Source organism: Misgurnus anguillicaudatus, chromosome 7, assembly GCF_027580225.2.
Source record: "Misgurnus anguillicaudatus chromosome 7, ASM2758022v2, whole genome shotgun sequence".
NCBI classification, from domain to species: Eukaryota; Metazoa; Chordata; class Actinopteri; order Cypriniformes; family Cobitidae; genus Misgurnus; species Misgurnus anguillicaudatus.
Genome location: NC_073343.2, coordinates 32,734,298 through 32,761,323, shown reverse-complemented (window position 1 = coordinate 32,761,323; position 27,026 = coordinate 32,734,298). Strand labels below are relative to the sequence as shown.

General features: G+C 36.7%; 1 protein-coding gene across 1 annotated transcript in view; it reads left to right on the top strand.

Moving 5' to 3' along the window:
- The window catches only part of arhgef10 (Rho guanine nucleotide exchange factor (GEF) 10), a 69,004-nt gene that overhangs the window by 34,253 nt on the left and 7,725 nt on the right, over nucleotides 1-27,026 (top strand). Inside the window, 9 exon segments of the mRNA XM_073869749.1 lie at nucleotides 2,837-2,944; nucleotides 3,063-3,190; nucleotides 7,053-7,153; nucleotides 7,403-7,524; nucleotides 7,630-7,716; nucleotides 9,757-9,956; nucleotides 10,069-10,226; nucleotides 14,066-14,208; nucleotides 18,553-18,727. Of these exon segments, the coding sequence (XP_073725850.1) occupies nucleotides 2,837-2,944; nucleotides 3,063-3,190; nucleotides 7,053-7,153; nucleotides 7,403-7,524; nucleotides 7,630-7,716; nucleotides 9,757-9,956; nucleotides 10,069-10,226; nucleotides 14,066-14,208; nucleotides 18,553-18,727 (1,222 nt within the window).

Below are 27,026 nucleotides of genomic sequence, written 5' to 3'. Positions count from 1 at the left end.
TGGTTTTAAAAATGTCAAGCATGAAAATGTAAAAATTGCTTAAATTTACTTTTTTTCCCACCAGCCATTGAAAAACAAAGTCTGGAGTAAATGGGAACATTAATTTAAAAACTTTTACTTATCATTTAACACTTTTTGTAACATAATTAAAAAAATTAGTCCTAAAAAATCTCATTACCGCAACAGTCAGAAAACATCAACACTGACATATTTTCAAAATGACATGACAAACCTGAAAGAACATAATTTAGAGATTCTGCACGTGCATTTAAAATCAAAGTATTATGCTTCTATTAATTAAATTAACATTTAATAAGCATCTGTTGCGGTAATGATAATCAAAATGTCGTGTAAGCATTCTGACAAGACAATATTTCAAATTAACTGTAAAAAAATGATCTTACCTGGTAGCCATCTTGAAGTAACTGGTCCATGTGCTTGGTCACTCAAAATCAAACTTTAAAAATTAAAAATTCTGTATGTGTGCTTAAACTGTTCTCAAAAAGTGTTGCGGAGGATGAGAACATCAGGCATGGACACATCATTTTCATAATTTTTCTTCATTATTATTATACATGAATATTCAGTAAATATTTTTTCTGTCATCTAAAGTAGTCTAGCAAAACATCCATTTATCTTTTTTTCTTAATATTTTTGTGTTAATTTGATTAAATTACAACATAACGCATGTTCAAACACAGCCGGACACATTGCGGTAATGAGAATTTCAGCAGAAAATGAGATAAAATTTACAATTATAAATTCTTATGTTGAAATCACACATTGTGCAAGGTAGAACAGAGTATTGTGTTAATTCTGAAGCTTTTTAATGTTACTATATTACACATTTTAAAGCTAAAATCATTAGTGCCGTGGTGTTTCAATGGTTTCGTGAGAATCACCCTTATATTGACGCATACATATGAGAGTCAGTGCCTCACCCTGAATCCTGACCTCTATGTTTGAGATGTTTCTTTAGTGTATCTGTGCAAAAGCAAACTGAACTTTATGAAAACGCTCTGTGTTTGTCCTCTCGCATGCTGATATACTGCCAGAAACTATTGGACTCAGATGGTCTCTATTTAAGGAACCAAATGTCTGGGGTAACACAATGTTTGATTCCACACATTCAAGCATTTTTATTTGATAACTGTGTGTGTGGAAAAGGGTGTCACTGACATTTTACTTGAGCTCTGTCTTTATCCCTCTCTTTCTCACGTCCCAACATTTTTATCTCTACGCCCACACCTCTTTATTTTGCAAGAGTAGTGCAGCACAATGCAGCTTTTGTCTGAGACTATATTTGGACACTTTAAACAATCCTGGGGTGTTTAACCCATGGCTGGATGAAATATGTACACAACCAAACTTTGGGTTATAAATTAACCTACGTGTATTCTGGGTTGTTGTTACCCAACCACTGGTTGAAAGTAAAGATGCAGCGTTATGAAATTTTTCACCGATAGCCGGTTATTCAGACTGATATCTGCAGATGTCGATACCAATATTTTGGTGGTTATATTAACTTGCATTAACTAAATTCTGAAGATTTGTTCAATTCTGTTATTCATTCAAATAATGAGCATTAATATTGAACATTTAACTAGTGATGTTTATTTACATTTTCTATACACAGAGCTATACCGATTATTGGCCGATATATCAGTGCATCTTTCTCTAGTTGGATTAAAACAAAATGTCAGATTTCACAAAATTTTTTGATGGTGAGACGCTGTAGTGCCACACAGTGCTCTTGCATCAAATGTGAATCTGTGTTTAATGATTTAGTTTATAAATATAACAAAGTAATCATTCAGTATCAGCTGTAAAGAGAAACATACTAAAAATAAAACACTAGATTTGTCAAAAATGGTGCACGTGGGTGCAGTATAGGGCTGTCACAATGATTAAATAATCGCCTCATCACGATTGTTTGACCTCATCGCGATGATTTCAGATCACCACAATGATTGCACATCTCTCTAAAAAACACAAGGGGGAGCTGCAGTGCCTGTATAAATGAGACATTATCAGATTACTTTAAAATATGTGTTATGTATATTAATATTTACTGCCAGGTAAACGTTGCAAAATATTTATTTTAAATAATCACAACAATGTGTGAAAATTATTTCATAAACAAACAAAAAAGTATGAGAATTAAATGTCAAAGCAACAAAACAGACAATTAATCATCAAAGCACTAAAGCAGGCAATTAATCGTCATAATCGGCACAATTTATTAGCCAATTAACCGCCATAACCGTGACAGCCCTAGTGCAGTACGAATACATTTTGGACATACTGCATCCACCATGTTTTCATTGTCATGTATGTCCTTGATGTATGACGTAATCACAACAATTGCGACCATATTTTAGTTGTGTTGTACGATTAAATCACAAGGTTGTACCTAAATCACTTAAAGAGCTGCCCCGTTCATAGCTTTTTAGTATTTTTATTGTATTCACTTTTTTGGCGGCTCCCCAGCTCACGGGATAGATACTAAATGCACACTTATACATCTAGCTAGGAGTATAAGGCCATCTGTTTTTTTCGACTACTGTTTTTCGAATACTATGAATTCAGACATACTGTATGTTACTGGCTTTGCATGCTGATTTTTACCTACTACAGCATATAGTATGGAAGTAGACGATTTCGGATGCATAGTTTGTGTTCCTGTAGCTCAGCTCAGAGATCATGGGGTCGAAACCCAATGAACATGCTTAGTAATAGAAAAATGTATAACTTTAATTCCCTGTAAGTCACTTTGTATAAAACACACAATTCACATTTTTTAAGCTGTAGTGTGTGTTGTTTTTCAGATAAGTTATATATGGGTCCAGGACAGCTGTACCAGGACCTGCAGAACCTGATCCATGACCTGGGTTTGGTGAACCAAATATCTACCATGATCAGCAGCCTGAAAGGCAATTATCAGGTGAGGAGCTCATCTTTCTCTGCTAGTGAACACTTTATAGACGGACAAACTGATATTGAAACCAGATCACGCCGTTCTTACCGTGCAATCTCTCTTTCTCTCTCTCTCTCTCTATCAGAATGTTAATGGTGCAGTAGCTCAGGATTGGGTTTCAGGCCTTCAGCGCCTCATTTTAAAGAAAGAGGAGGAGATTCGGGCCGCTGACAGATGTAGGATACAGCTGCAGTTACCGGGGAAACAGGACAAGTATGTTTGACATCACTCATTCTTTATGTAATACGCACAACCGGCGCAACGTCATAGAATGTTTCTGAACAGGTTCACGCCCACTTTTGGGGGAAATCGCACTAGACGTTCCATTGGCTTCCATTCAAAATAGCGGAACAAAGCAACCTTCGTACACAGCCGGCAGGCGTAAATAACTTATGAAATCACTCAGATTAAACATGTTGAGTAATTATCTGTCCACCCTGCCGGCGATAGAGCGTGAAGGATGCATTGACATATTTGATTTGGTCAGTGTAGAAACATGTCTCTTTCATTCTCCCAGCGTCAAATTTGTGTAACAACGCTCCCTATTGGCCAGAGGTGTCTTACCCGGACATTTACTCGTACCTCATCGAGTCAACAGGGAAGCAAGTGAATGATTTTATTTCGTATTTGAAAGTTACTTCGTATTTATTTATTATGTCTTTATATTTAGAGTAATGAGTGCACTTTTCCGTCCAGCCATACAACTAACTGGCTTAGCGATATTTCCAGCTAACACTGGATAGCGTTGTTACACAAAATTTGACGCTGTGAGAATGAAAGGGACATGTTTTTATATTGACCAGATTGGATGTGTTGGTGTACCTTTCGCGCTCTGTGGCAGGCGGGGTGGACGGATAGGTGCTCGACATGTTTGATCTGAGTGATTTCGTGGGTTATTTGCGCCTGCCGGCTGTGTGGAAATGTTGCTTTGTTCCGCTATTTTGAATGGAAGCCAATGGAAGTGCTGCTTTTTTATCCCCCGAAAAGGGGCGGTGACGAAATTTACAGTCAAGTTCCCGGATGTGCCGGTAGTCCGTATGAACTTTTTAGTTAATAATAAAAGGCAAACCCTGTGTCTGAAACCGCATACTGTGACAGTACGTACTGAATTATATGAAATAACTTGTTGATAACTCTGGTTTTGTTGTTCCTGGGTTATTTTTAATCAATTACTGGGTAAATATTAGACGGAACACATGTTGGGTTATAAATAAACCTTTGCTGGGTTGTTTCAACTCATTGTTGAATTAAGAACAACCCAGCATAGGTTTATTTAATACGGACTACCGGCACATCCGGGAACTTGACTGTAAATTTCATCACCGCCCCTTTTTGGGGGAAAACAAACCAGACTTCTCATAGACTTCCATACAAAATAGCGGATCAAAGCAACGTGCGTACACAGCCGGCAGGCGTAAATAACTTATGAAATCACTCAGATTAAACATGTTGAGTAATTATCTGTCCACGATGCCCGCCATAGAGTGCGAAAGATACATTAACACATTTAAATTTGGTCAATATAAAAACATGTCCCTTTCATTCTCACAGCATCAAATTTGTGTAACAACGCTGTCCAGTGATTGCTGGAAATATCACTAAGGCTAGTTGTATGGCTGGACGGAAAAGTGCACTCAGTACTCTAAATATAAAGATATAATATATAAATACGTTAAGTAAGTAACTTTCGAATATGAAGTAAAATCATTCACTGTCTTCCCTGTAAGACACCTCTGGCCAATAGGGAGCGTTGTTACACAAATTTGACACTGGGAGAATGAAAGGGACATGTTTTTATATTGATCAAATTAAATGTGTTAATGGATCTTTCGCGCTCTATGGCAGCCATGGTGGACAGATAATTACTCAACATGTTTAATCTGAGTAATTTTATAAGTTATTTACGCCTGCCGGTTGTGTACGAATGTTGATTTGTTCCGCTATTTTGAATGGAAGTCAATGGAAGGTCTAGTTTGTTTTTCCCCAAAAGTGGGCGTGAACCTTTTCAGAGACATTCTATGAAGTTGCGCCGGTTGTGCGTATAACCCAACAAGTGCAGTGTGTAAAGTGCAATGTGTGTTTTCATTTGAATAGAGCCGCGTTACCGCTTTTGGACATTTTTAGTCCAGTGAATGAACACTTTCAAATCTTGCAGAAAGTAGTATGGGTACTTTTCGCCTACTGTTTTTTCGAATACTATAGTCCCTTTCACACATACAGTCTTTACTGGTAATTTACTGGTAAATTGCAGTTAACATGTCATGTGTGAACAGAACCTTTCCGGTAAATCAGTGCTCCCAATTTACCAGTAAGACAGGTTGTAAGATTAACGGTAATTTGCCGGTAAGCGCTGTGTGTGAACGAAAAATATAGCATTACCGGCATTTAGATGACGTCAGACCGCGCTGACAGATCGGGCGGGCCAATCAGACAGTTTTTTATACAGGTGACGCGGTTTCCCCCAGACTGTTTACGGACGTTTCCACACACATGTTGCTTAAAAGTCGAGCACACCTGAAGTAAACATCCACATTTCTTCACCAAAGTTGTTTAAAACAGCTTACCATCTAATTGCCAAATTGCAGACGTCCTTAGCACACCATCTGTGAAGCCTACGTGCAAACGCGCATCCGTTTGACGCCGCCTGATTAACGCTATGTTGTTTGGTCACGAGCAACTTCGCGACCGCTTGCCACAGATGTGAAAACAACAAAATACGGACCGTGGATATTAAGTCATAACCCGCCGTTTACAAATACGACACAGACGGAGCTCGCCGGCCGCGCGCCACAGGTAACTTCCGCTTTCTCTCCGAGTTTACCGGTATTTTGATACTGATGTGTGAATGATGTCTTACTGGTAAAAAGACGGAACGTCACTGCATGTGTGAACAGCACATTTTTGTATTTACTGGTAAATCCATTCTGGTAAATTCATGGTAATTTACCAGAATTACTGTGTGAAAGAGGCTTATGAATTCGGACATACTACTCACCTCACCTACTGATTTTCGCCTACTATATAGTATGGAAGGTGGTGGTTTCGAACCCAGCGAAAGTCTATGTCATTTTTAATGACTGTTGTTATAAATAAAATGTAAGTATTGTTCTATGTTGTATTTCTTGAACAACATTTAGGGTCAGTTTCCCGGACAGGGGTTATCCAAGTCCCAGACTAAAATGCATGTTTGAGCTACCTTAATTTAAATACAACTTGCACTAACATATATCATTGACATTGGTTTGTATCAGGATGCAGAACATTATTGTTTTTTGTCCTGATATAATTAAAGCCTAGTCCTGGATTAATCTGAACCCTGTTTGTGAAACTTTCCCATAATGCTTTAATTAGACGTTGGCTGTTTTTCTTGTTAAATAAAAGGCAGGCAGATCATTATTTGGTTTCTTTGGGTCTTCTGCTTCCTAAACTGTTTATTTAAATGACTCCGTCCCTAATCAGATCCCATAGATAGTTATGTGCTGTTATTACACACCCTGTTTAGCATCATGAGGTTTGAAATGTGCAGCTGTCACAAACATACACACAGTGATTATTCGCTTGCATGCTTGGATTTTAGTTTCTGAATTATAAGAGCATCTCTTTATACTACCAGCTGTCCAAGTAATTCCTCTGATAATATAAATCACACACACACACACACACACACACACACACACACACACACACACACACACACACACACACACACACACACACACACACACACACACACACTGTTAATGCTGGAAAATGTGTGACGTTGACATTTTTAGTTAGTAATAGGAATAGGCTAGGCTCCATGTCCTGGCTATTTTTAATTCTAGTTAGTATCTGCTATCCCTACACAATTAAGGACCTGTATTAAAGTGCCGCTGCTAAAGTTCAGGGTTATACTGATAGCATTGACTCTGTCCAAGTATTACATCATATCCTGTAATGTCATTGATAAACAGGAAGGGACACCGGGTGTTTCTCCAGCTGTTTTGATAAGTTTCCAGCCTAGCTGAAACTGTGCTTTTTTTGCTTTCCATGCTATTTCAATCAAATTAGTTTTTTATTTTCATATATTTTTCAGGTATGGTAGACCCACGTTCTTCACTGCGGTTTTCAACACTTTCAGTCCATCCATCAAGCAAGCATGGATCAGTAATCTGCAGATGGCCAAACTGGCTCTCCGTACGTGTCACTTCCTGTTTTCATGTCACCATATCATGTACTGTATTTATCATTCTCTCTTGTTTGAAACTGCATAAAACCTTAACGTGGTGTATGCCTACCGGAAATTAAATTGCACAAGGCATGAATCATTATTAAGCCTCGGCAGGATTTGAGGATCTGTGCCGAGAAAAGGTTTATAATACTGGCAGCAACAAAGCACCCATTTGGAAATGTCATTGATTTGTCGGATTTAATTTGTTTGGGCAGAGGAAGACAATATTCAGGGCTGGTTTTGTGCTGAAGATGATGGTAATCAGATGAGGAAGCAAAACCATCCTCTCTTGCTCAAGCAGATGGCTGTGGTCATGTCCAAACTACAGGAGTTCAAGGTGAATGCTTAAATCGTACCCTGAAGTTCATTATCATATTGTATTATATTAGCACAAAGCCGTCTAATGATAGCCGTGTGTATGTGTGTTTATGTGTTACTGTAGGTGGAATGTGCAGTTCACAACCCTGAGCCACATGTGAACAATGACAGCACTGCAGATCTGCCTGTTATGGGTCACGGCTGTGTTTGGGTGAGTCTCACATACAGTCTATACATAAACATAAAACGGGACATATCACAAAAAATTGACTTTTTCCATGTTTAAGTGCTCTTTTTGGGTCCCCAGTGCTTCTATCAACGATGAAAATGTGATAAAGATCAACCCAGTAACTTAGTTTTGGTAAACCATTCTCTGCAAGAATGTGAAAAAAATAGGTTATAGAAATTTGGCTCCCCTTGTGATGTCAGAAGGGGATATTACCGCCCCTTAATCTGCACCATTTAGTGCAGAGATCAGCTCATTTAAATCACTATAAATTAAAATTAAATGAAATTTATAATAATATACATTTTCATATTGCAACCGTATTAGCAGCGGGACAAAAGTAACAAGTATTACTTTTTTATCCTGACAGGATCTCCTGACATTTAAACCTGATTTACACGAATAAACCTGATTTTACTTAGAGGAAAATAAAGTAAAATAAAGTTTTTCATATCCGCTGGGGTCAATGTGTTTGCATGACAAGCTTGATGTTGTTGTTGGGAAAGGACAATTTGGCATCTTCAATTCACCTAACATGCATGTTTTTGGACTGTGGGAGAAAAACCGGAGTAAAAACGGCCCCTGACTCGAACCAGGGACATACTTGCTATGAGGCAACAATGGCACTGACCCGTCCCTAATATCAGGGTTCCCACGGGTCATAAAATTTCTGGAATATCATGGAATTTTAAAAGGTCTATTCCAGACATTGAAAGTCAGAGAAATGTTATATTATTTTACCCAAGTCATGGAATATCAGGGAAGTTTAGTTTCCATTTATCAAATGTAATCTGCCTGTTAACTTGTGTCGTAAAGCCTCTGCTGACTACACTGCAAAAAATGATTTTCAAGAAAAAACATTATTGGTATTTTTGTCTTGTTTTCAGTAAAAATATCAAACAATTCTTAAATTAAGATGCTTCTTCTTTTTCAAAATGACCCAAGAAAATAAGTCTAGTTTTTAGACACAAAATATCAAATTTAAGTGATTTTGTGCATAAAACAAGCAAAAAATCTTGAAAATTTTTCTTAAACACTAAATTCAAGAAAAATTTGCTTACCCCATTGGCAGATTTTTTTGCTTGTTTTACGCACAAAGTCACTTAAATTTGATATTTTTGGTCTTAAAACTAGACTTATTTTCTTGGGTCGTTTTGCTCATCAAGAAAAAGCATCTTAATTTAAGTATTTAAATTAAGTATTTAAGTATTAGTAATACTAAGAATTTTTTTCTTGAAAATCATTTTTTGCCGTGTACATTTTAAACAGCTGTTTATAAGCACTATTTATTCATTTCAAGCATTTTAGCTACATTTTTATAAACTCACGTTGTACAGTACATTATCCACGGCATTCCAGACAGAGGTCATGGAAATTCAGCTTTTTAGTCAGGGACAAGTCATGGAATTTGAGATTTTACTTGAAATGGGAACCATGCAGTAACTGAGTCATTTTAATACTAAAAAAGGTTACCTATTAGTCAAAGTTTAAGGTTATTTCAGATAGCAGAGAGACTGATGAGTTGAAAAGAGTTGTTTTCACTTTCAATCGCATTTTTCTTTAATACTGTGCAACCCTGAAAGAAAGTCGTGCAGGTAAATACTGACATATTTTTTTCTGTTTAGGTGAACTATAATTTCTCTTTAGAAGAAAGAGTTTGATGATGTTGCCAAATCATGCTTGACCTAAAGCAGTATTTTATTGCTCCTCTTTTTGAAGCCTAAAAGCATCGTTTAACACTACAGCCTTTGTTCTGTGTTTCATTGTGAGCTTGAGGTTGCGTAAAAAGCTTTTATGCTTTATTCACTGAACAGAAAGTCATAAAACCCTACGCTCTCAGAGACATGTAAGAGCCTGCCGTGATGGGCTGCACCCCTTTAACAGCACAGCCAGCATCCCATGAATCACCTGTGCATTACCTCCTGACACATCTTTGTGTTTTAGAAACAGACGTTATTAACTACACGAGCTCTGTCTAGAATTATGTTTTTATTTCGACATTAACACTCATCTCTTTGTTATCAGGTGGCCAGCTGCACCAATCACATGGGCCAGGTGTCTATTGTGGCATTGCAGAACTCGAATCCCAAAGTGACAGAGTGCTTTAACGTCGAGTCACGTATACTCTGCATGACATACGTGCCTCTGGACAACGGAGAGGGAAACCCTGAAGATCGGAAAACCAATGACATGCCGACTGTGTGTTTAGGAATGGAGGAAGGCAGGTTTGTACATCACCCAGCTGAGATCCTACTTAATCTGGCCTGCATGTCTGATCTCCAATTTAATATTCACTGTTACTCTATTAAAGTTAATCATGTATGTTTTCTTCTTCAGTATATCTGTATATAAAAGCAGCCAGCGCTCGAAGAAGGTCCGTCTGCAGCATTTCTTCTCCCCGGATAAGTCTAGCGTCACGTGTCTGGTATACAGGAGCGGCTGTCTGTACGCAGGATTGGTCAGCGGTTCCCTGGTCGTCTACTCGAGGGCTGATGGTGAGATGTTTCTTCAAGCAAAGATCTGGTTCATATTGTTACTGTAATTCTGTATCATATTACATCACATGATTTAATGTGTGGGATTGTTTTTGGCATTACATAAAGGAATTAATTTGGATGATGAGTTTATCTGTTGATATGAGAGAGCTCTTCTCTTCCTTACACTTCTTATCTTCCTTCTTTCACCTCCTCCTCCAGACTATGAACGAGGTCATCAGCACATACCTCACATTACATTTTATCCACATCACGAGTCACTTGAGTCTGATATCCGAGTGTAAATTTCCCAGAAACATTCCCGATCTGCAGGACACATTGATTTTCCTCAGTATTTTGAAAGCTTTTCGTCCAGTCCTTTGGAAGGAAAGTGAGACATTAGAAATATTTTTCCTCTGCTTTCAATAATTCTTGCCACAGATGTTTTTCTCATACTCCATTTCACTCTCGCCCTCGGTTTTCTGCCACATAAAGCTTTGATTTTAAAGGGGACAGAGAATGAAAAACCATTTTTACCTTGTCTTTGTTGAATAATGGTAGTCTACCCACATTCACAAACATACAAAAAGTACTAGACATGCTAAACATCTCAGTCTCATAGAAATTCCTCTTTTAGAAATGTCAGCCAGAAAACAGCCCAATCTGAAAAACTGATGCTTATGACATCACAGGCATCTAACTGCCCATCCACTTTAAAATAATTGGATACATTTTTTGAGTGGCAGCAAAGTCAGCCAATCAGTAATGAGATTGCAAGTTAAGCCAGTAGGGGGAGCCAAATAGGTGCAAAACCACTTGTTTAACATCCCCCACTCTAATAGAGCTATCTGAGAGAGGTTTTTAGGAAGCTTCTAAGGCATTACAGACCCAAACTAAAACTTTTTTGTCTACATGTCACATCACAGAACAAGTATAAATACTCCGTTTAACCATTCTATGTCACCTTTAATAAATATAGATAAATAAAGCTTATTGTTAAAGGAACAGTATGTAAGAAATTTATATCAATTAATCATAAAATGGCCCTGATGTGTCACTAGACATCAAGAAATCATTTTCATTTCAAATACTTATATCACTGACAACAGTGGTCTGGCCAGGATATTGTCATTTAAAAAGTGGAGTTGCAGCCCTCAACTGATGTTTATGTTGTCATGTTGTGTTTTAGCCACAAGTTTTGTGATTGCATTACCAGTTTTGGCCACAATCCTACATACTGTTCCTTTAAATAAGCTGATTGTTCACGAGCCTGATATAGCAATAATGTCTATTTCATGCAATATTGCAGGTATGTGACATGTTATCTCTTGTCTGTTTGTCCAACCAATGACAGAAGGGGAAAGTATGAGAGATTTAGTGTTACAGAAATGACTCATAGCTTTAAATTCACTCTAGTGTTTTTTTGTTAAAGCCACAATATGTAAGATTTTTGTTATAAAATATCCAAAAACCACTTGCACAGTGTGATAAATTTCATGGAGTTGTGTACTTGCATTATCCCAAAAGTTCCCAAGGATTTGTAGATCCAGAGAAATGTGTATTTTAAATAATGGCTTGTCTCTTGTCTCTCTTGTAATTGTTTCCCTTTTAGTGACTTAATATCCGCGCTATCTTCAGTTTCCGGTTGTACACTGCAAAAAAAGGACTTTCTTAGTATTTTTGTCTTGTTTTCAGTAAAAATATCTAAAAAAAATCTTAAATTAAGATGTATTTTCTTGATGAGCAAAATGACCTAGGAATATAAGTGTAGTTTTTAGACAAAACGATATAAACTTTAAGTAAATTAGTGCTTAAAACAAGCAAAAAAATCTGCCAATGGGATAAGCAAAAAAATTTTAAACATTTTTTCTTAAACACTAAATTCAAGAAAAATTTGCTTACCCCATTGGCAGATTTTTTTTGCTTGTTTTATGCACAAAATCACTTAAATTTGATATTTTTGGTCTAAAAACTAGACTTATTTCTTGGATCGTTTTGCTCATCAAGAAAAAGCATCTTCATTTAAGAATTTTTAGATATTTTTACTGAAAACAATAATTTTTTTCTTGAAAATAATTTTTGAATGCAGAGTTTCCCCTCAGCGCGTCACAGGCCCAAAACTCGAGTTTCATCGGCTACACGACAACGCTGTAACCTATAAAAGTTTGGTTTCAGTCACGTGATTTGCGTATCGACGAATGGCCAAACCGCATAGAAAAAGTTACGGTTTTGAAAATACCTGTGTACTGGTGGACCATGTGGCGGTTATACATCAACTAACATGCAGCTGTTGTGCCTTAAAGCTAATTCATTACGATGGCATAAAATGATGTGATAAAATGTACAAGAAATACAACATTAATTGATTACCTCATCCATGGACATGATTAGTGAATTCCGTATGGTGAAAACATAACGTCTCCTTCATAACGTCATTAAAGTTTTTACATTTCCTTTGGTGTGTAAGTGTGTATTAGTTCATGTTAACGATAAGCAAAAGGTACAAATCCCAAAGTAAACAATGATGCGAGTGATCGTCTTCAGCGTAAATCTCTTTTCTTGGACTACAACAAACACTCGGATTGTAGGCAACAGTTTACTTCCTGGGATTGGTGATGTAGACAAGACCGACATTATGATAATTTCTCCCGCTTCAGACTCACAGCCTGTAAGTTAACTCCTGTTAGCAACCGAATCTTTTAAACATGGTAAGGAGCGTCACATTTCCATCTGATGTCAGAGGTATTCAGGCCAATCAGAACGTGCAGATTAGATGGCCAATCAGGGACACAGAGCTTTTGAAATCTGTGTGTTTTAGGAAGAGAGTGATATCCGGAGCTACAAAAATCTACGGTATGTGGAAAATAATGTTTTTTAACCATAAACCACGCAAACACATTGTATTATACCAAATACACAAAATAACGTTGTTTTTAGCAATGAAATAGGTGCACTTTAAGCTTCACCTTTGTTATTGTGATATTGTGAAATGGCGACCTCCAGCTGTGAAAATCCTACATATTGTGCCTTTAATATTGAGCAAATCCAAAATTGACATTACAGTTGAATGAGCAATATATACAAAGGGAATAAAAAGATTGATGTTCAGTCAGTAAAACCCAATGCTTTTCTGTATCCAAACATTCTCATCACAAGTATCTCTGAATCAGAGCGAGGCATACAAAGAGAGACCGGGGGAATTTGGGAATACTGTGTAGGTACTTGTGTTACGTAATCAGAACCTCTTAAGAGAAACAAGTCCTGAATAAAGATCAGCTCAGTAATGTCTCAGAAACAGACACAGGAGCAAACTCTTTCATTTTCTCTTTTATATTAGGTACACTTTGTCCGTTATTCATTCACATATGCTTCAATGTGAGGTGGTTTTCCCACCTCAAAATCTCCTGAATAGTTCCTTTGTATCCGTACCTAAACAAACACTCAATACTCCTCTATTCTGCACTGTGAAAGCTGTGAGGTTAAGATATTTCTGCAGGAAACCTGCACACATGGTGCTCTAAATAAGGGTGTAGTCAGGCCAAAATTTATTTTTTGTTATACCTGCCAATAGTGGGTGAATAGGGAACATTTACTGCAAAAAATTTTTTTACAAATGCATTATCCAAGCCTAATAGTAAGATTAAACTTGACTGGTATGATTTTTTATATAATTTTTTTTCCCCTTTATTATATAACAAAGTGAAGTTGTCAGAAGAATATTGGATGAGAAAGGGGTGTGGGATTGGGATGTAACCTGGGTCGAACAGTTCTTATATGTCTGGAGTGCGGAGACCTCTGTGCTATAATCAAACTTTTATAGTGCATGCTAAAATGTGATGGTCTTCTTGTTTCTCTCACAGACGGCTCCTGGATCGAGGCAGGGTCCCGTGTACTGAAGCTCGGGGTGTTGCCGGTGAAAGCCCTGCTGGTGGTGGGTGAGCACGTTTGGGCTTCATCAGGAGGGCAAATCTTCATCATCAGCACACAGACACACACTGTTGAGGTAGGGCAACACTTTCACCCTCATACTTATTTTTGCACATGGCGAAAAATCACTTTCCTACTTAGTTTTTTTGTCTTGTTTTCAGCACAAATATGTAAGAATTAAATCAAGATTTATTTTGAGTCTAGTTTTTAGACAAAAAAATCACATAAGTGACTTAATGCTTAAAGGGACACCATGAAACTTTTTGGCCACTAGGGGGTGCTAGACACGTATTTTTCACTTCTAGCGCCCCTAGAGCCCACAAGTGCCGCAGCACTGTCGCAAAGGAAAGGAACTGGCCAACCTTAAAACTAAACTAAAAACTAAACATTTAAAATGCTAAACGATCAACATTTTGAGACAACAGGGAGAAACGCAGTCATGTTACAACTTTCTGATGAGGAACTCGTCGTGGCAGAAGCCTTTTCTCAATCTGAAGGTTGCAGCCTCCGGATGTCGTATTTCTAATACGTCATCAAGACTGTCTTATTTCACAATATTAACAATTACAAAGTTGACTATTATACTTAGTTAATCGTAAATTGTTGCAGTGTGCTTATGACTTGCGAATGTAATGCTCAGTTTACCTTAATAACCCAGGCTTGATGACGTGTGCAGCCTGCATATTTGACCTCCGGAGGCTGCAGCCTTCCAATTCAGAAACGACCAGACGTATTTCCTTTCCTTTTTCCAAACAAATATTGTTGCATCCTCTCTCTCTCCCTCGCCACCAGGATTTTCCGCAATGGCGCTCGTTATTCCTCTTTTTTGTGTGAAAATCGCTCCAAATCCAAGTAAACCGATACGTTTAGGTCTGCCGCTTTGTAATACGTCACGCGAGTGACAGCGGAACGCAGCAAATGAGGAAGAGAGAAGAGAGAAACGCTCGGATCTGATTGGTGAATGAATAGGGTTTGGTTTTACACTGTGAGCAAGTTTGAGTGCCATAGCAACATGGATTGTATGTAAATATCATAGACACAGTAAAAAGAAAGGTAAATACGTGAACACAGCATCTGAATACAGGGAACTATATGCAATATAATCGCCGTAATTTATAAAGAACATCGCATTTATGTATGAATCAACAGTTTATATAAAAAATTGCCTTAAAGGGGAATCGAACCCGGGTCGCCCGTGTCATAGGTCCGTGACACTAAAGACTGTGCCACAGAGTCACATAATAGCAACTGCTCTCTACACTCCTTAAGTAGCCTCCAGCAAAATTCACGTTAAAAACAAATTGTGTGGAGGAAGTGACGTATGCCGTAAAGCAGTCGAATTTTGTAGGTTTTTTTGTGCTCTGGTTACTACCAGAAACCTTAAGTTTTAAAATACGAGTAAAAGTGATACAGACCCGGCAGGCTATGGTAGACATGTCATTCAACCTATTTAAAGTCGATGTACTATCAAAAGGGTCTTGAAAATTTATTATGAAGGTTGAAAAATTACATGGTGTCACTTTAAGCAAAACAATCTGCCAATGGGGTAAGAAAAAATCTTGAAATAAGTTTACTTTTAAGAAATTCAAGCTTTTTTAATTAAAGATATTTTTTGCTCGTTTGAAGCACAAATTTATTTAAATTGTATGTTTTTTTTACTTATTTTCTTGGGTCATTTTGCTTAACAAGAAAATGCATCTTAATTTAAGAATATTTAGAAATTTGAACTGAAAACAAGACAAAAATTCTAAGCAAGAATGTAATTTTTTGCAGTGCACACGACCCAAGAAAATATGTCTAGTTTTTAGACCAAAATATGAAATTTAAGTGATTTTGTGCATAAAACAAGCAAAAAAATCTGCCAATGGGGAAATTTAAGCAAATTTTTCTTGAATTTAGTGTTTAAAGGTGCAGTGTGTAATTTTTAAAAGGATCTCTTGACAGAAATGCAAAATAATATTCAAAACAATATTTTCAGGGGTGTATAAAGACCTTTTTATAATGAACCGTTATGTGTTTATGACCTTAGAATGAGACGTTTTTATCTACATACACCGAGGGTCCCCTTACATGGAAGCCATGTTTCTACAGAAGCCCTTAACGGACAACATTTTTTTACTAAGTTGTCTCCAACGATGACATGTTTTTCCGGTGGCGGCTACAGTAGCTTCTCTATGTGTTTTAAAAGCGAGGGGTGAGCAGTGGACTGAGCCATTGGTTGCAATTCGCAACCTCACCACTAGATGCTGCTAAAATTTACACACTGCACCTTTAAGAAAAAATTTCAAGATTTTTTGCTTACCCCATTGGCAGATTTTTTTGCTTGTTTTATGCAAAAGTCACTTAAATTTGCTATTTTTGGTCTAAAAACTTGACTTTTTTTCTTGGGTCGTTTTGCTCATCAAGAAAAAGCATCTTAATTAAAGAATTTTATATATTTTTACTGAAAACAAGACAAAAATACTAAGAATTCAAGAAAATAATTTTTTGCAGTGTAAGAAAATCATTTTTTGCAGTGCATCTATTACATTTCTGTTGTCGAAACCGTTTGATACAGCAAATGATTAAAATGTGGATCAGACTGTAGTTGATGTTATGATGGATATCTAATGGGCTAAATAAGGCTGTTATTTGCTTATGTAAAGATATATGTGGCCCTGTATCATTATGATCTAATGTTGTGATGTAATTAGTCTCTCTCTCTCTCTCAGCACTTCTTCACATCACATACGGACAGAAACACCTGCTGTGATCTCATAATTTTAAAGCCATGTGGTTTCACATAGAAGGTCACATATGATCACACACAACCCTTACAGTATTGAGCTCCTAAATGTGCCGCAAACCCTGCAATAAGAGAGAGAAATTCAGATGTTTTATCATAGACTGAGGTTTTTCTGTAAATTGCATTCTGAAAAAATGGTCCCGAGCTGTCACTGGGGCAATAACCTTTAAAAAGGTACAGATATTTATACATTTGGTACCAATATATAGGGCCCTATCTTAACGATCTGAAACGCAAGTCCGAAGCGCAAAGCGCAAGTGACTTTGTGGGCGGATCTTGGGCGCTGTTGCTATTTTCCCGGCGGGAGAAATAAGTCTTGCGCCGGGCGCAAATCAATAAGGGGTTGGTCTGAAGTAGGTTCATTATTCATAGGTGTGGTTTGGGCGTAACGTCAAATAAACCAATCAGAACGCTATACAACATTCCCTTTAAATGCAAGGGCGCAAGTTCCATGGCGGGTTGCTATTATTATGACGGATTTGACAGGCGCACGCCAGGAGCGGTTCACAGCCAAGGAGACCGACGTTCTTGTAAGAGCAGTCAATGACAGAGAAGTTGTTTTGTATAGGGATGGGTGAAACCCGCCCAAATCAGCGCCGGTTAAACAGGCGTGAGAGGAAACAGCCGCAATTGTCTCATCAGCTGCGCCAAGCACTACAATGATGTCAGGAGACGAGGGGATCCCAAGCTTGCCAGCATAAATCGGGCACGCCGGGCACACAGGAGGACATCGCTGCGTCCACCCTCACTGCTGAAAGGGTTTGGGGGCTTTGAAATCGGACACAAGAAACGCAAGCAAGGTCCAACCTTTTGTACACTTACAAATCAAGTTCACATACATGAAGGTTTCTTATGAAAACATTTTAATTATTATTTAGATAAAATAAACGTAATACAGCCACACAACAAACTTATGAAAATATTTTAATCGTTATTTGCATGATAATTGTTTAACGCTGCCACACAAAATAAATAAAAACTATCACCACAATGCTCACCACAATGATTTCCCTTATCTCATGTATTAATATTTTTTATTGTAACAATTTATGATTTAATGATTTCCCTTATCTTATATTTTTTATTGTAACAATTTATGATTTGCAAAAATAACTGTTGCATCTGTGTAGATTAGATAAGCAATGCGCGTTGTGCACGCTATACATTATGGTCAAGCATGCGCCCTTAAAATAGCATAATGAACCACGCGCAACGCGCCACTGACTTTAGACTAGTTTTTTTTGGTTAGTAGCGCAATTGTTTTTTGAAACTGCAAAATAGCATAAGAGATGGTTTGCGCCGGAGCACGCCTCCTTTTTTGCGCTGAACCGCCCAGGGAGCGCAAGTTCATTCCCTAGTTTGCCGACGTGCGTCTGTGGAGGGAAAAACCCGCTGTGCGCCGGTGCAAAATACAAAATGATACATGCGTCACTGACAAAGTCAATTGCGCTGGGTGCAAGATAGGGCCAATAGTTTTGAGATACTAATATGACCTCTTTATGTGTACTTTTTTAAGGGGTAGCGCCCCAATTACAGCTAGGGACCATTTTTTGTCAATTTTCTGATTTTAGAGATGAACTAGAATCTGTTATTCTTTACAACCATTCGCTGAGTGTGTTTGGGTCCCATTGACAGCGTCAGTTCGAGGCCCATCAGGAAGAGGGAATGATCGTGTCCCACATGGTGGTAGCTGGTGTAGGGATCTGGATATCTTTCAGCACAGGCTCCACACTACGACTCTTCCATACAGAGACTCTCGACCACCTGCAAGACATCAACATCGCCACAGCAGTCAACAACATACTGCCAGGTATCTAAATAACTCGTTTAACATCTGGCACTCACCTTTGGCATATATGTTTGTGGTGTAATTGTGATATAATAAATCATTTTTCATTTGTAAATCAAAATACAGTGAGATACAAAAGTACAAATTCATCCCGATTTATTTGGTCGATTTATTCTACACCTGGTTCAGTAAAACGCTTCTAACCTTTCTTTGTACACACGGCCATTGTGCACAATACGCACCATTCTGTTGTAAATGTTTGTCTAAGGAAATGATATGGCTGTGTGCTTGATTTTGTTATACACATGACTGTAATGGGTATGTGAAATAACCAAACCTGTTTATTAAACATTAGTCTCTGCATACTAGAGATGAAACAGTATAAAGATTTAACATCACGGCTATAGTAACCAAAATCACAGCGGTTATTAATTTTATCATGTTTTGTGAACAATTTTTAGAAATGTTAAAAAGGTACAGATGCAAACCAAATTTTAAATGGTTTTTACATGCAAGTGCACTTTTGTTCGCATAATCATCAAATAAATAACATTAACATTAATCATGGCACATTTGGGGTCATGAAATAAATGTTCATCTAGTTCAGATAAAACACAAGTGAGTAAATCAGATTTTTATATAAACACAAACTGCAAAAATTGATTTTTTTTAGTATTTTTGTCTTGTTTTCAGTAAAAATATCTAAAAATTGTTAAATTAAGATGCTTTTTCTTAATGAGCAAAGAGACTCAAGAAAATAAGTCTAGTTTGTGCATAAAACAAGCAAAAAAATCTGCTAATGGGGTAAGCAAATTTTTCTTGAATTTAGTGTTTAAGAAAAATGATCAAGATTTTTTTGCTTACCCCATTGGCAGATAAAATCCCTTAATTTTGATATTTTTTGGTATAAAACTAGACTTATTTTTTTTTTGTCGTTTTGCTCATCAAGAAAAAGCATCTTAATTTCAGAATTTTTAGATTTTTTTACTGAAAACAAGACAAAAATACAAAAAAATTGTTTTCTTAAAAATCATTTTTTGCAGTGCAGGACAAATCAGCTGTCAAAACAAAGTCTGTCTGCGTATTTTGTGAGAAATCAGGGTGTAGTTTAGGACCCAGGAGTAAACTGCACGACACCTGCGCTCACAGCAATCACAGAAGAAACAAACAGAGCTTTAAACTCATCAGATCACATAATTTAATGGAAAATAAATAGAGAAGATGGATCGGTCTAAAGAAATATTAAGTATACATGCAACAGTGCAACTAGATTTTCTTAAATGTGAACATTTTTGTGGATTTAAATTCAGTCAGTGAAGGACGGTCATCACAAGCCCATGGGAACAGACGTGAATGAATGTTTGTCTTAAATTGTTGCTTAAATTGGTTGATGCTGGACAGGCGTTTTCAATCTGTGACATCGGCACGTTTAAACAGTAATTAAAAAATGACGTGGTAATACTAATCGCAAGACATTTTTATCTCGGTTAACCATTAAACCGATAATCTTTACTGCATACAGTTGTCCATGTATTTTGCCTTTTCCTAATTTAATGCAGTAAAACACTTTCCATTGCACAACATTAAATTGCAGCTGAAAAATGTACACGAAGTCGGAATTTCTTACTGGCATGAACTCCACAAGTTTGTGCCAAATCCTGATGATTCATGTTATCCTGTATGATTTGATCATGTTCCAGAAAACATCACGTGTGCTTCACTGGAAAGTTTTCAAGGTCTTTTTCACAAACTTTCAGCCTGAATTTTGAAAACAAAGTTAACCTGGTCAATCTCACACTTGTGCCTTTTTGAGATTAGTAATACATTTTTAATTCTAAGACATAATAATATTTGTGTTTTAAATTCTCATGTTTTTAAATCCTGAAACTTTATTTTCAGGTTAAACTAGATTTTGATTCCCAGTTCAAACATTAAAGGAGTAAAAACTTTTTGATTATTTGTCATCTGTAGTGACACCTGTAATCTGCCTGCGGCCTGTTTGACTGCTCGGTGTTTAAACGTGACATCATAATTGGGCGTGTCTCTCAGTCATGTGTTTCATGATTTTCTTTCATGTGGGGGAACCAAATTACAGTGTTCCCACTAGAATACTGTGCATTACCATGAGACCAAAATAACCCAAAGTCTGAAGATAGCAAAGTCACTTGAATATTTTGGTGATACTGTATTAAAGCATTTAGTTTTAATCTTTTTTTGGACTTATATATGAGTCATGAAGGGTCTGAGATCTTGTACTCATTGTTTTGATTGAATTTGTATTATGTATCTTGAATGGTCCGTTTGTGTAGCTTAAAGAGATAGTTCACCCAAAAATGAAAATGATGTCATTAATGACCCACCCTCATGTCGTTCCAAACTCGTAAGACCTCCGTTCATCTTCCGAAACATAGTTTAAGATGTTTTATATTTATTCTGAGAGCTTGTTGACCCTTCATTGAAAATCTACGTACGGTATACTGTCCATGTCCAGAAAGGTAATAAAAACATCATCAAAGTAGTCCATGTGATATTAATGGGTTAGTTAGATTTTGGTCCAAAAATAAAAAAAATTATGATTTTATTCAGCATTGTATTCTTTTCCGTGTCTGTTGTAAAGCGCATGCGTGAGACTAAAGTCACGTGGCTGCAGTGACGCGGATGACGTGTTATTTTCAGACATGTTTGCAAAGTTTTTTTTTCGAACTTACAGCGTGCATCTCCCTCAGACTGTAAACGAAGCCCGGTTGCACAAAAAAAAAAACAGTTGGGGCGCACCAGATAACACGTCAGCTGCGTCCTACGTCATCCGGAAGAGAAGACAATGCTGAATAAAGTCGTAATTTTTGTTATTTTTGAACCACAATGTATTTTTGATGCTTCAACACATTCTGACTGACCCACTCATGTCACATGGACTACTTTGATTATGTTTTATTACCTTTCTGGACATGAACAGTATACCGTATGTAGATTCGGTATCACATCAATGAACGGTCAATAAGCTCTTGGACTAAATCTAAAACATCTTAAACTGTGTTCTGAAGATGGAGGTCTTACGAGTTTGGAACGACATGAGGGTGAGTCATTAATGACATTATTTTCATTTTTGGATGAACTTTCCCTTTAACACATATTGGTGTTTACAGGACACCTATTTGCTACTCTTTCACTCCTATCTAACTCCTTTTTTTGATAACTTGCATAGTAATATGGTTACATGTGTTTGTAGTTATGTTTAAGTGATGATGGATTACTCACAATAGATAAAGGTAATCCAGCTCATCCCACTGATGTCAAAATAAAGTCATTGCTTTGTTAGTCAGGCACGAGGCGTGATGATGAATGCTTAAACTTGAACGGTTTCGGATTGTGTAAAAAATGTCTTGTCTAACGATGTTGTGCGCAAATATCATTGTTTTTAAGATGATAGGATGTTTCTTTCATTCAGCTTTCATATTACCACATTTATTTTAAAGTTAAATGTTGCAAAGCTTCAATTGAAACACAAGATGCATTCAGTATGTATGATACGATTAGAGCGGACTGGCATTGCTGTTAATGTCTGCTGTGTTGTTGTGTAATGAGATGGTAGGTTGTTGTTTATAAAGAGGAGTCATTATAGCAGGGCTTTATTTAAATCTCTATAGTGTCAGGAAAGTCTTGGCACACTGAATGTATGATGAGGATTTCTTGCTGAATATCCCATTTTATCTCTCACATCCTTTCAGACACAGATGTAGATCTGATTTGTACTGCAATTCTGCAAAATCTTTCCGTATCAAAGCTCATGTCTGTGTGCTGCATTAGATAAAGGAAAAATCATTCATAATTTTATTATATTGGAGTCATGCACAATTGGTAATCTTGGTACACTGATGTTCACAAGCAGCTTGCAGTTCATAAGCTTGGCTTTAGATCTTACCTTCTGTTTTTGAGCTTTAAGGATCCAGTATGTCATTTGATATATTTGAAATATCCTGATGTAGACTTTTACTGTCTGTTGACTAGGACCATTAGCCTTTAGGCTTGGATAACATCTAAATATATCAACATTCATGCTGACCTTGATTTGAAAAGGAAACTGCACTGTCAGCGCTTTCACAGTTTTGTTTGGAAAGGCGAGTTTTTTCCAAGAGATGAAATGAAAGGGAAACATGTTAAGGTCGAGTAAAGTTGAGAACTTCCTTATTTGAAACAAATTTAGCTGTTTGCCACACAGGAAACGGTCTTCATGGAGACACCAGCCACAAAAACAAATGTCCTCTGTGACAGTATCAGGGTGTGTCTTTAACCATAGCTTCAGTTCCCTTAACATATGTTAACCGTAAAAACCAGGATAAAGTTGAATGGCCAATTCCATGCAAATGTCAACCTTATCATGAAGTTACGTTTTTAACCATTTTGTGGTTTAAATACCCTTGCAAAAGTTTTTAATTATTATTTCTTTATTATTTCTCGTAGTTAAGTAAATGCAAATTTCAGAACTGTCACGTCCATAATGCTGTTTTTTCCTTATAAATGTGCATACAAAAATTAAAATTAATATAAAATAATCTTTGAAGACCCTTCCCTTCTCCATTTGTTGGATATTATTGCTTCCGGTTTGTGCATTTTAATTCACAGAATTCCTAAAAATTTTGTTGTATCCCAAAAACATTTTGTCACATTTTTGTCACATCCATAAAGGGCGTTTCACACAGTACGCGGCAATCACAAGTGTTTAGTTCTTTTTTAAATAGGAGACGTGCGTAAAGTGGCAAAACAGTAACGGTTACAGAGGTGAAACGGAGTTGGTCCACACGAAATTCTCACGAAAACTTGGTTTTAAAAATGTCAAGCGTGAAAATGTAAAAATTGCTTAAATTTACTTTTTTTCCCACCAGACATTGAAAAACAAAGTCTGGAGTAAATGGGAACATTAATTTAAAAACTTTTACTTATCATTTAACACTTTTTGTAACATAATTTTAAAAATTAGTCCTAAAAAATCTCATTACCGCAACAGCCAGAAAACATCAACACTGACATATTTTCAAAATGACATGACAAACCTGGAAGAACATAATTTGGAGATTCTGCACATGCATTTAAAATCAAAGTATTATGCTTCTATTAATTAAATTAACATTTAATAAGCATCTGTTGCGGTAATGATAATCAAAATGTCGTGTAAGCATTCTGACAAGACAATATTTCAAATTAACTGTAAAAAAATGATCTTACCTGGTAGCCATCTTGGAGTAACTGGTCCATGTGCTTGGTCACTCAAAATCAAACTTATTAAAATTCTGTATGTGTGCTTAAACTGTTCTCAAAAAGTGTTGCGGAGGATGAGAACATCAGGCATGGACACATCATTTTCCTAATTTTTCTTCATTATTATTATACATGAATAGTCAGTAAATATTTTTTCTGTCATCTAAAGTAGTCTAGCAAAACATCCATTTATTTTTTTTCTTAATATTTTTGTGTTAATTTGAATAAATTACAACATAACGCATGTTCAAACACAGCCGGACACATTGCGGTAATGAGAATTTCAGCAGAAAATGAGATAAAATTTCCAATTATAAATTCTTATGTTGAAATCACACATTGTGCAAGGTAGAACACAGTATTGTGTTAATTCTGATGCTTTTTAATGTTACTATATTACACATTTTAAAGCTAAAATCATTAGTGGCGTGGTGTTTCAATGGTTTCGTGAGAATCACCCATTTGCACTAAATGCTGCACAAAAAGTTTCCAATACAAGAGAAAAGCTGAAGCCGCGCTGCGATTTTGCCGCATACTGTGTGAAATGGCCTTAACGCATGCATGCTTCCCTCATTTTAAATAGTAAACATGAGTATAGACTGATATTTTTCTGATGTCATCATCATTAGGGTTGTAGGAAAATATAAATGGATTATCCAATATTTTGGTTAAATGCAATCTATGAGAATTTATATTTCAGGTTTTGACTGTAAATATCACATCCACAATGCTGGAATTGCTCTAATAATCTAACAATGAGATTAGGAGCATCAAAAGTTTGATTTCACTCATTGATTTCAACCAAGCTAAAAGTCATTTTTGTGATTTACTGTTCATCCTACATAATGTAAAGAACATTCAGTAAAAATATAATCTTGATATCTCTATTTTCTTAAAAAATAAATCCAGATAATTTAATCACCACCATGTCATTCAAAATGTTGATGTCTTTCTTTGTTCAGTCGTGAAGAAATTCTGTTTTTTGAGGAAAACAATCCAGGATTTTTCTCATTTTAATGGACTTTAATGGACCGCAACACTTAACAGTTTTTTTTTCAACGGAGATTCAAAAGACTCTAAACGATCCCAAACGAGGCATAAGGGTCTTATCTAGCGAAAAGATTGTCATTTTTGACAAGAAAAATAAAAAATATGCACTTTAAACCACAACTTCTCTTATTCCTCTGGCTGTGTGATGAGCCAGCGCGACCTAACGTAATTGCGTAGTGACGTAGAAAGGTCATGTGTTACATACATTTGTGGACCATTGGAACAATAAACTGACACAAAGACATTAATTAGTATCATTCCACATACAACAACGTCGGAGCGGTCCTCTTTCTCCACACTTGTAAACACTGGGGCGGAGTTTCGCATACATCCTCCGTGACCTCTTGACGTGATGACGTATTACATGAGGTCACGCTGGTGCGTCACAGGACCGGAGATAGACGAGAAGTTGTGGTTTAAAAGTGCATATTTTTTATTTTTTGTGTCAAAAATGACAATTGTTTCGCTAGATAAGACCCTTATGCCTCGTTTGAGATCGTTTAGAGCAGTGGTTCTCAAATTTTTCTGTGTGCACCACCCCTTGTGTACAGTGCATTCCTTTACAGCCCCCCAAAGAAAATTTATGACAAAAACTGTTCTAAAATGTAACATTTTAATTACACAAAACATATTCATTTATACAAAGTAGTGCTGTTGGTTGGTAGCCATATTTTTTAGGTTAAATTACACAGAATTCATGATAAATGAATGTATTTTATAAAATGTCATAAAACTGGGGTCTCCCTGGCACCATCTCGCGGCCCCCCTGGGGGCCCCGGACCCCAGTTTGAGAACCACTGGTTTAGAGTCCTTTGAAACTGCAATTTTAAACTGCATTAAAACTGTTAAGTGTTGGGGTCCATTAAAGTCCATTAAAATGAGAAAAATCCTGGAAAACATAATTTCTCTCGACTGAACAAAGAAAGACATCAACATTTAGGATGACATGGTATTGAGTAAATTATCTGGATTTTTTTTTAAGAAAATTGACTAATCCAAAATTGTCTTTACTAACAGGATGGTTACTGACAAAGTATCCTCTACCTTCTCAAAACAAATTAAGGATGAAAGAAAGAGAAAATACTTTTTTGAATAATGCTGGTTAAGTCTAAAAGGCATGATATTGTCTTTATATTCCAGCACCATTTTGCTGTAGGCTCACAGAATCCTTTACTTTCAGTTTGTTGGATCATGTTTGGGTGTTTCTTAAGCTTTGGGGCTTATTTGTCAGGACAGGTTGGGATTTTGTTCATGAAAAACATTCTCAGTGCTGTGGTTTGTCTTTGCATGCATGTCTTTGAAGTATTCAGGATTTCAGTCGTTCTCTTACCTGTCAGCTGTTTTTTTTTTTTTTTTTGATTGGATCAATTACTAATGGAATTTTGTGGCCAAAGGTGATGTGTGGCTTTAATCATCTGTAAGAGAAGTCGGTTGCTGAATGAGTGAAAAATGGGAAGTGTTCACTTACGTCTTGGCGTAATCATTCTTTCTCAATCTTGCAACTGTAAGAAAGTCATTCAAGATTTGTTTCATGTCTTTACAACATTCAAAAAGCATTTTATGCATCCAATTTATAAACGGCTTTTTTGAGGATTGTGTGTACAATCACATATATCTAAGAGAGATTTAAGACCATATCATATGTCTGTTCTTGCTGAATGCAAGAGTTTTGCAAGGGTGGCAATTACTTTAGAGAATCCGAAACCATTTTAAGTTCAACTGGCGTTCAGTAGCATTAAAGCAGATTTTAGGATGAGGGTGTTGTTGGGACATCTTAAGGTCATGACGTTATTATTACAGACGTCTGTCCCGCATCACTTTAGCTAATGTACTCTATTATATGTAATAGTTGATAAAATGTTTAGCAGAAATCTCTTGGTAAGCTGGTTAAAGCTTTGTTAAACAGATACATGTTGTTTTGTGTTAAGTGCATGTGCTGGTGTTTGTTTATGTACTGCATTGAGCCAGTAGTCAATGGTCTTTGTCTCTAATGGCTTTGTCTTCTATGACCTAA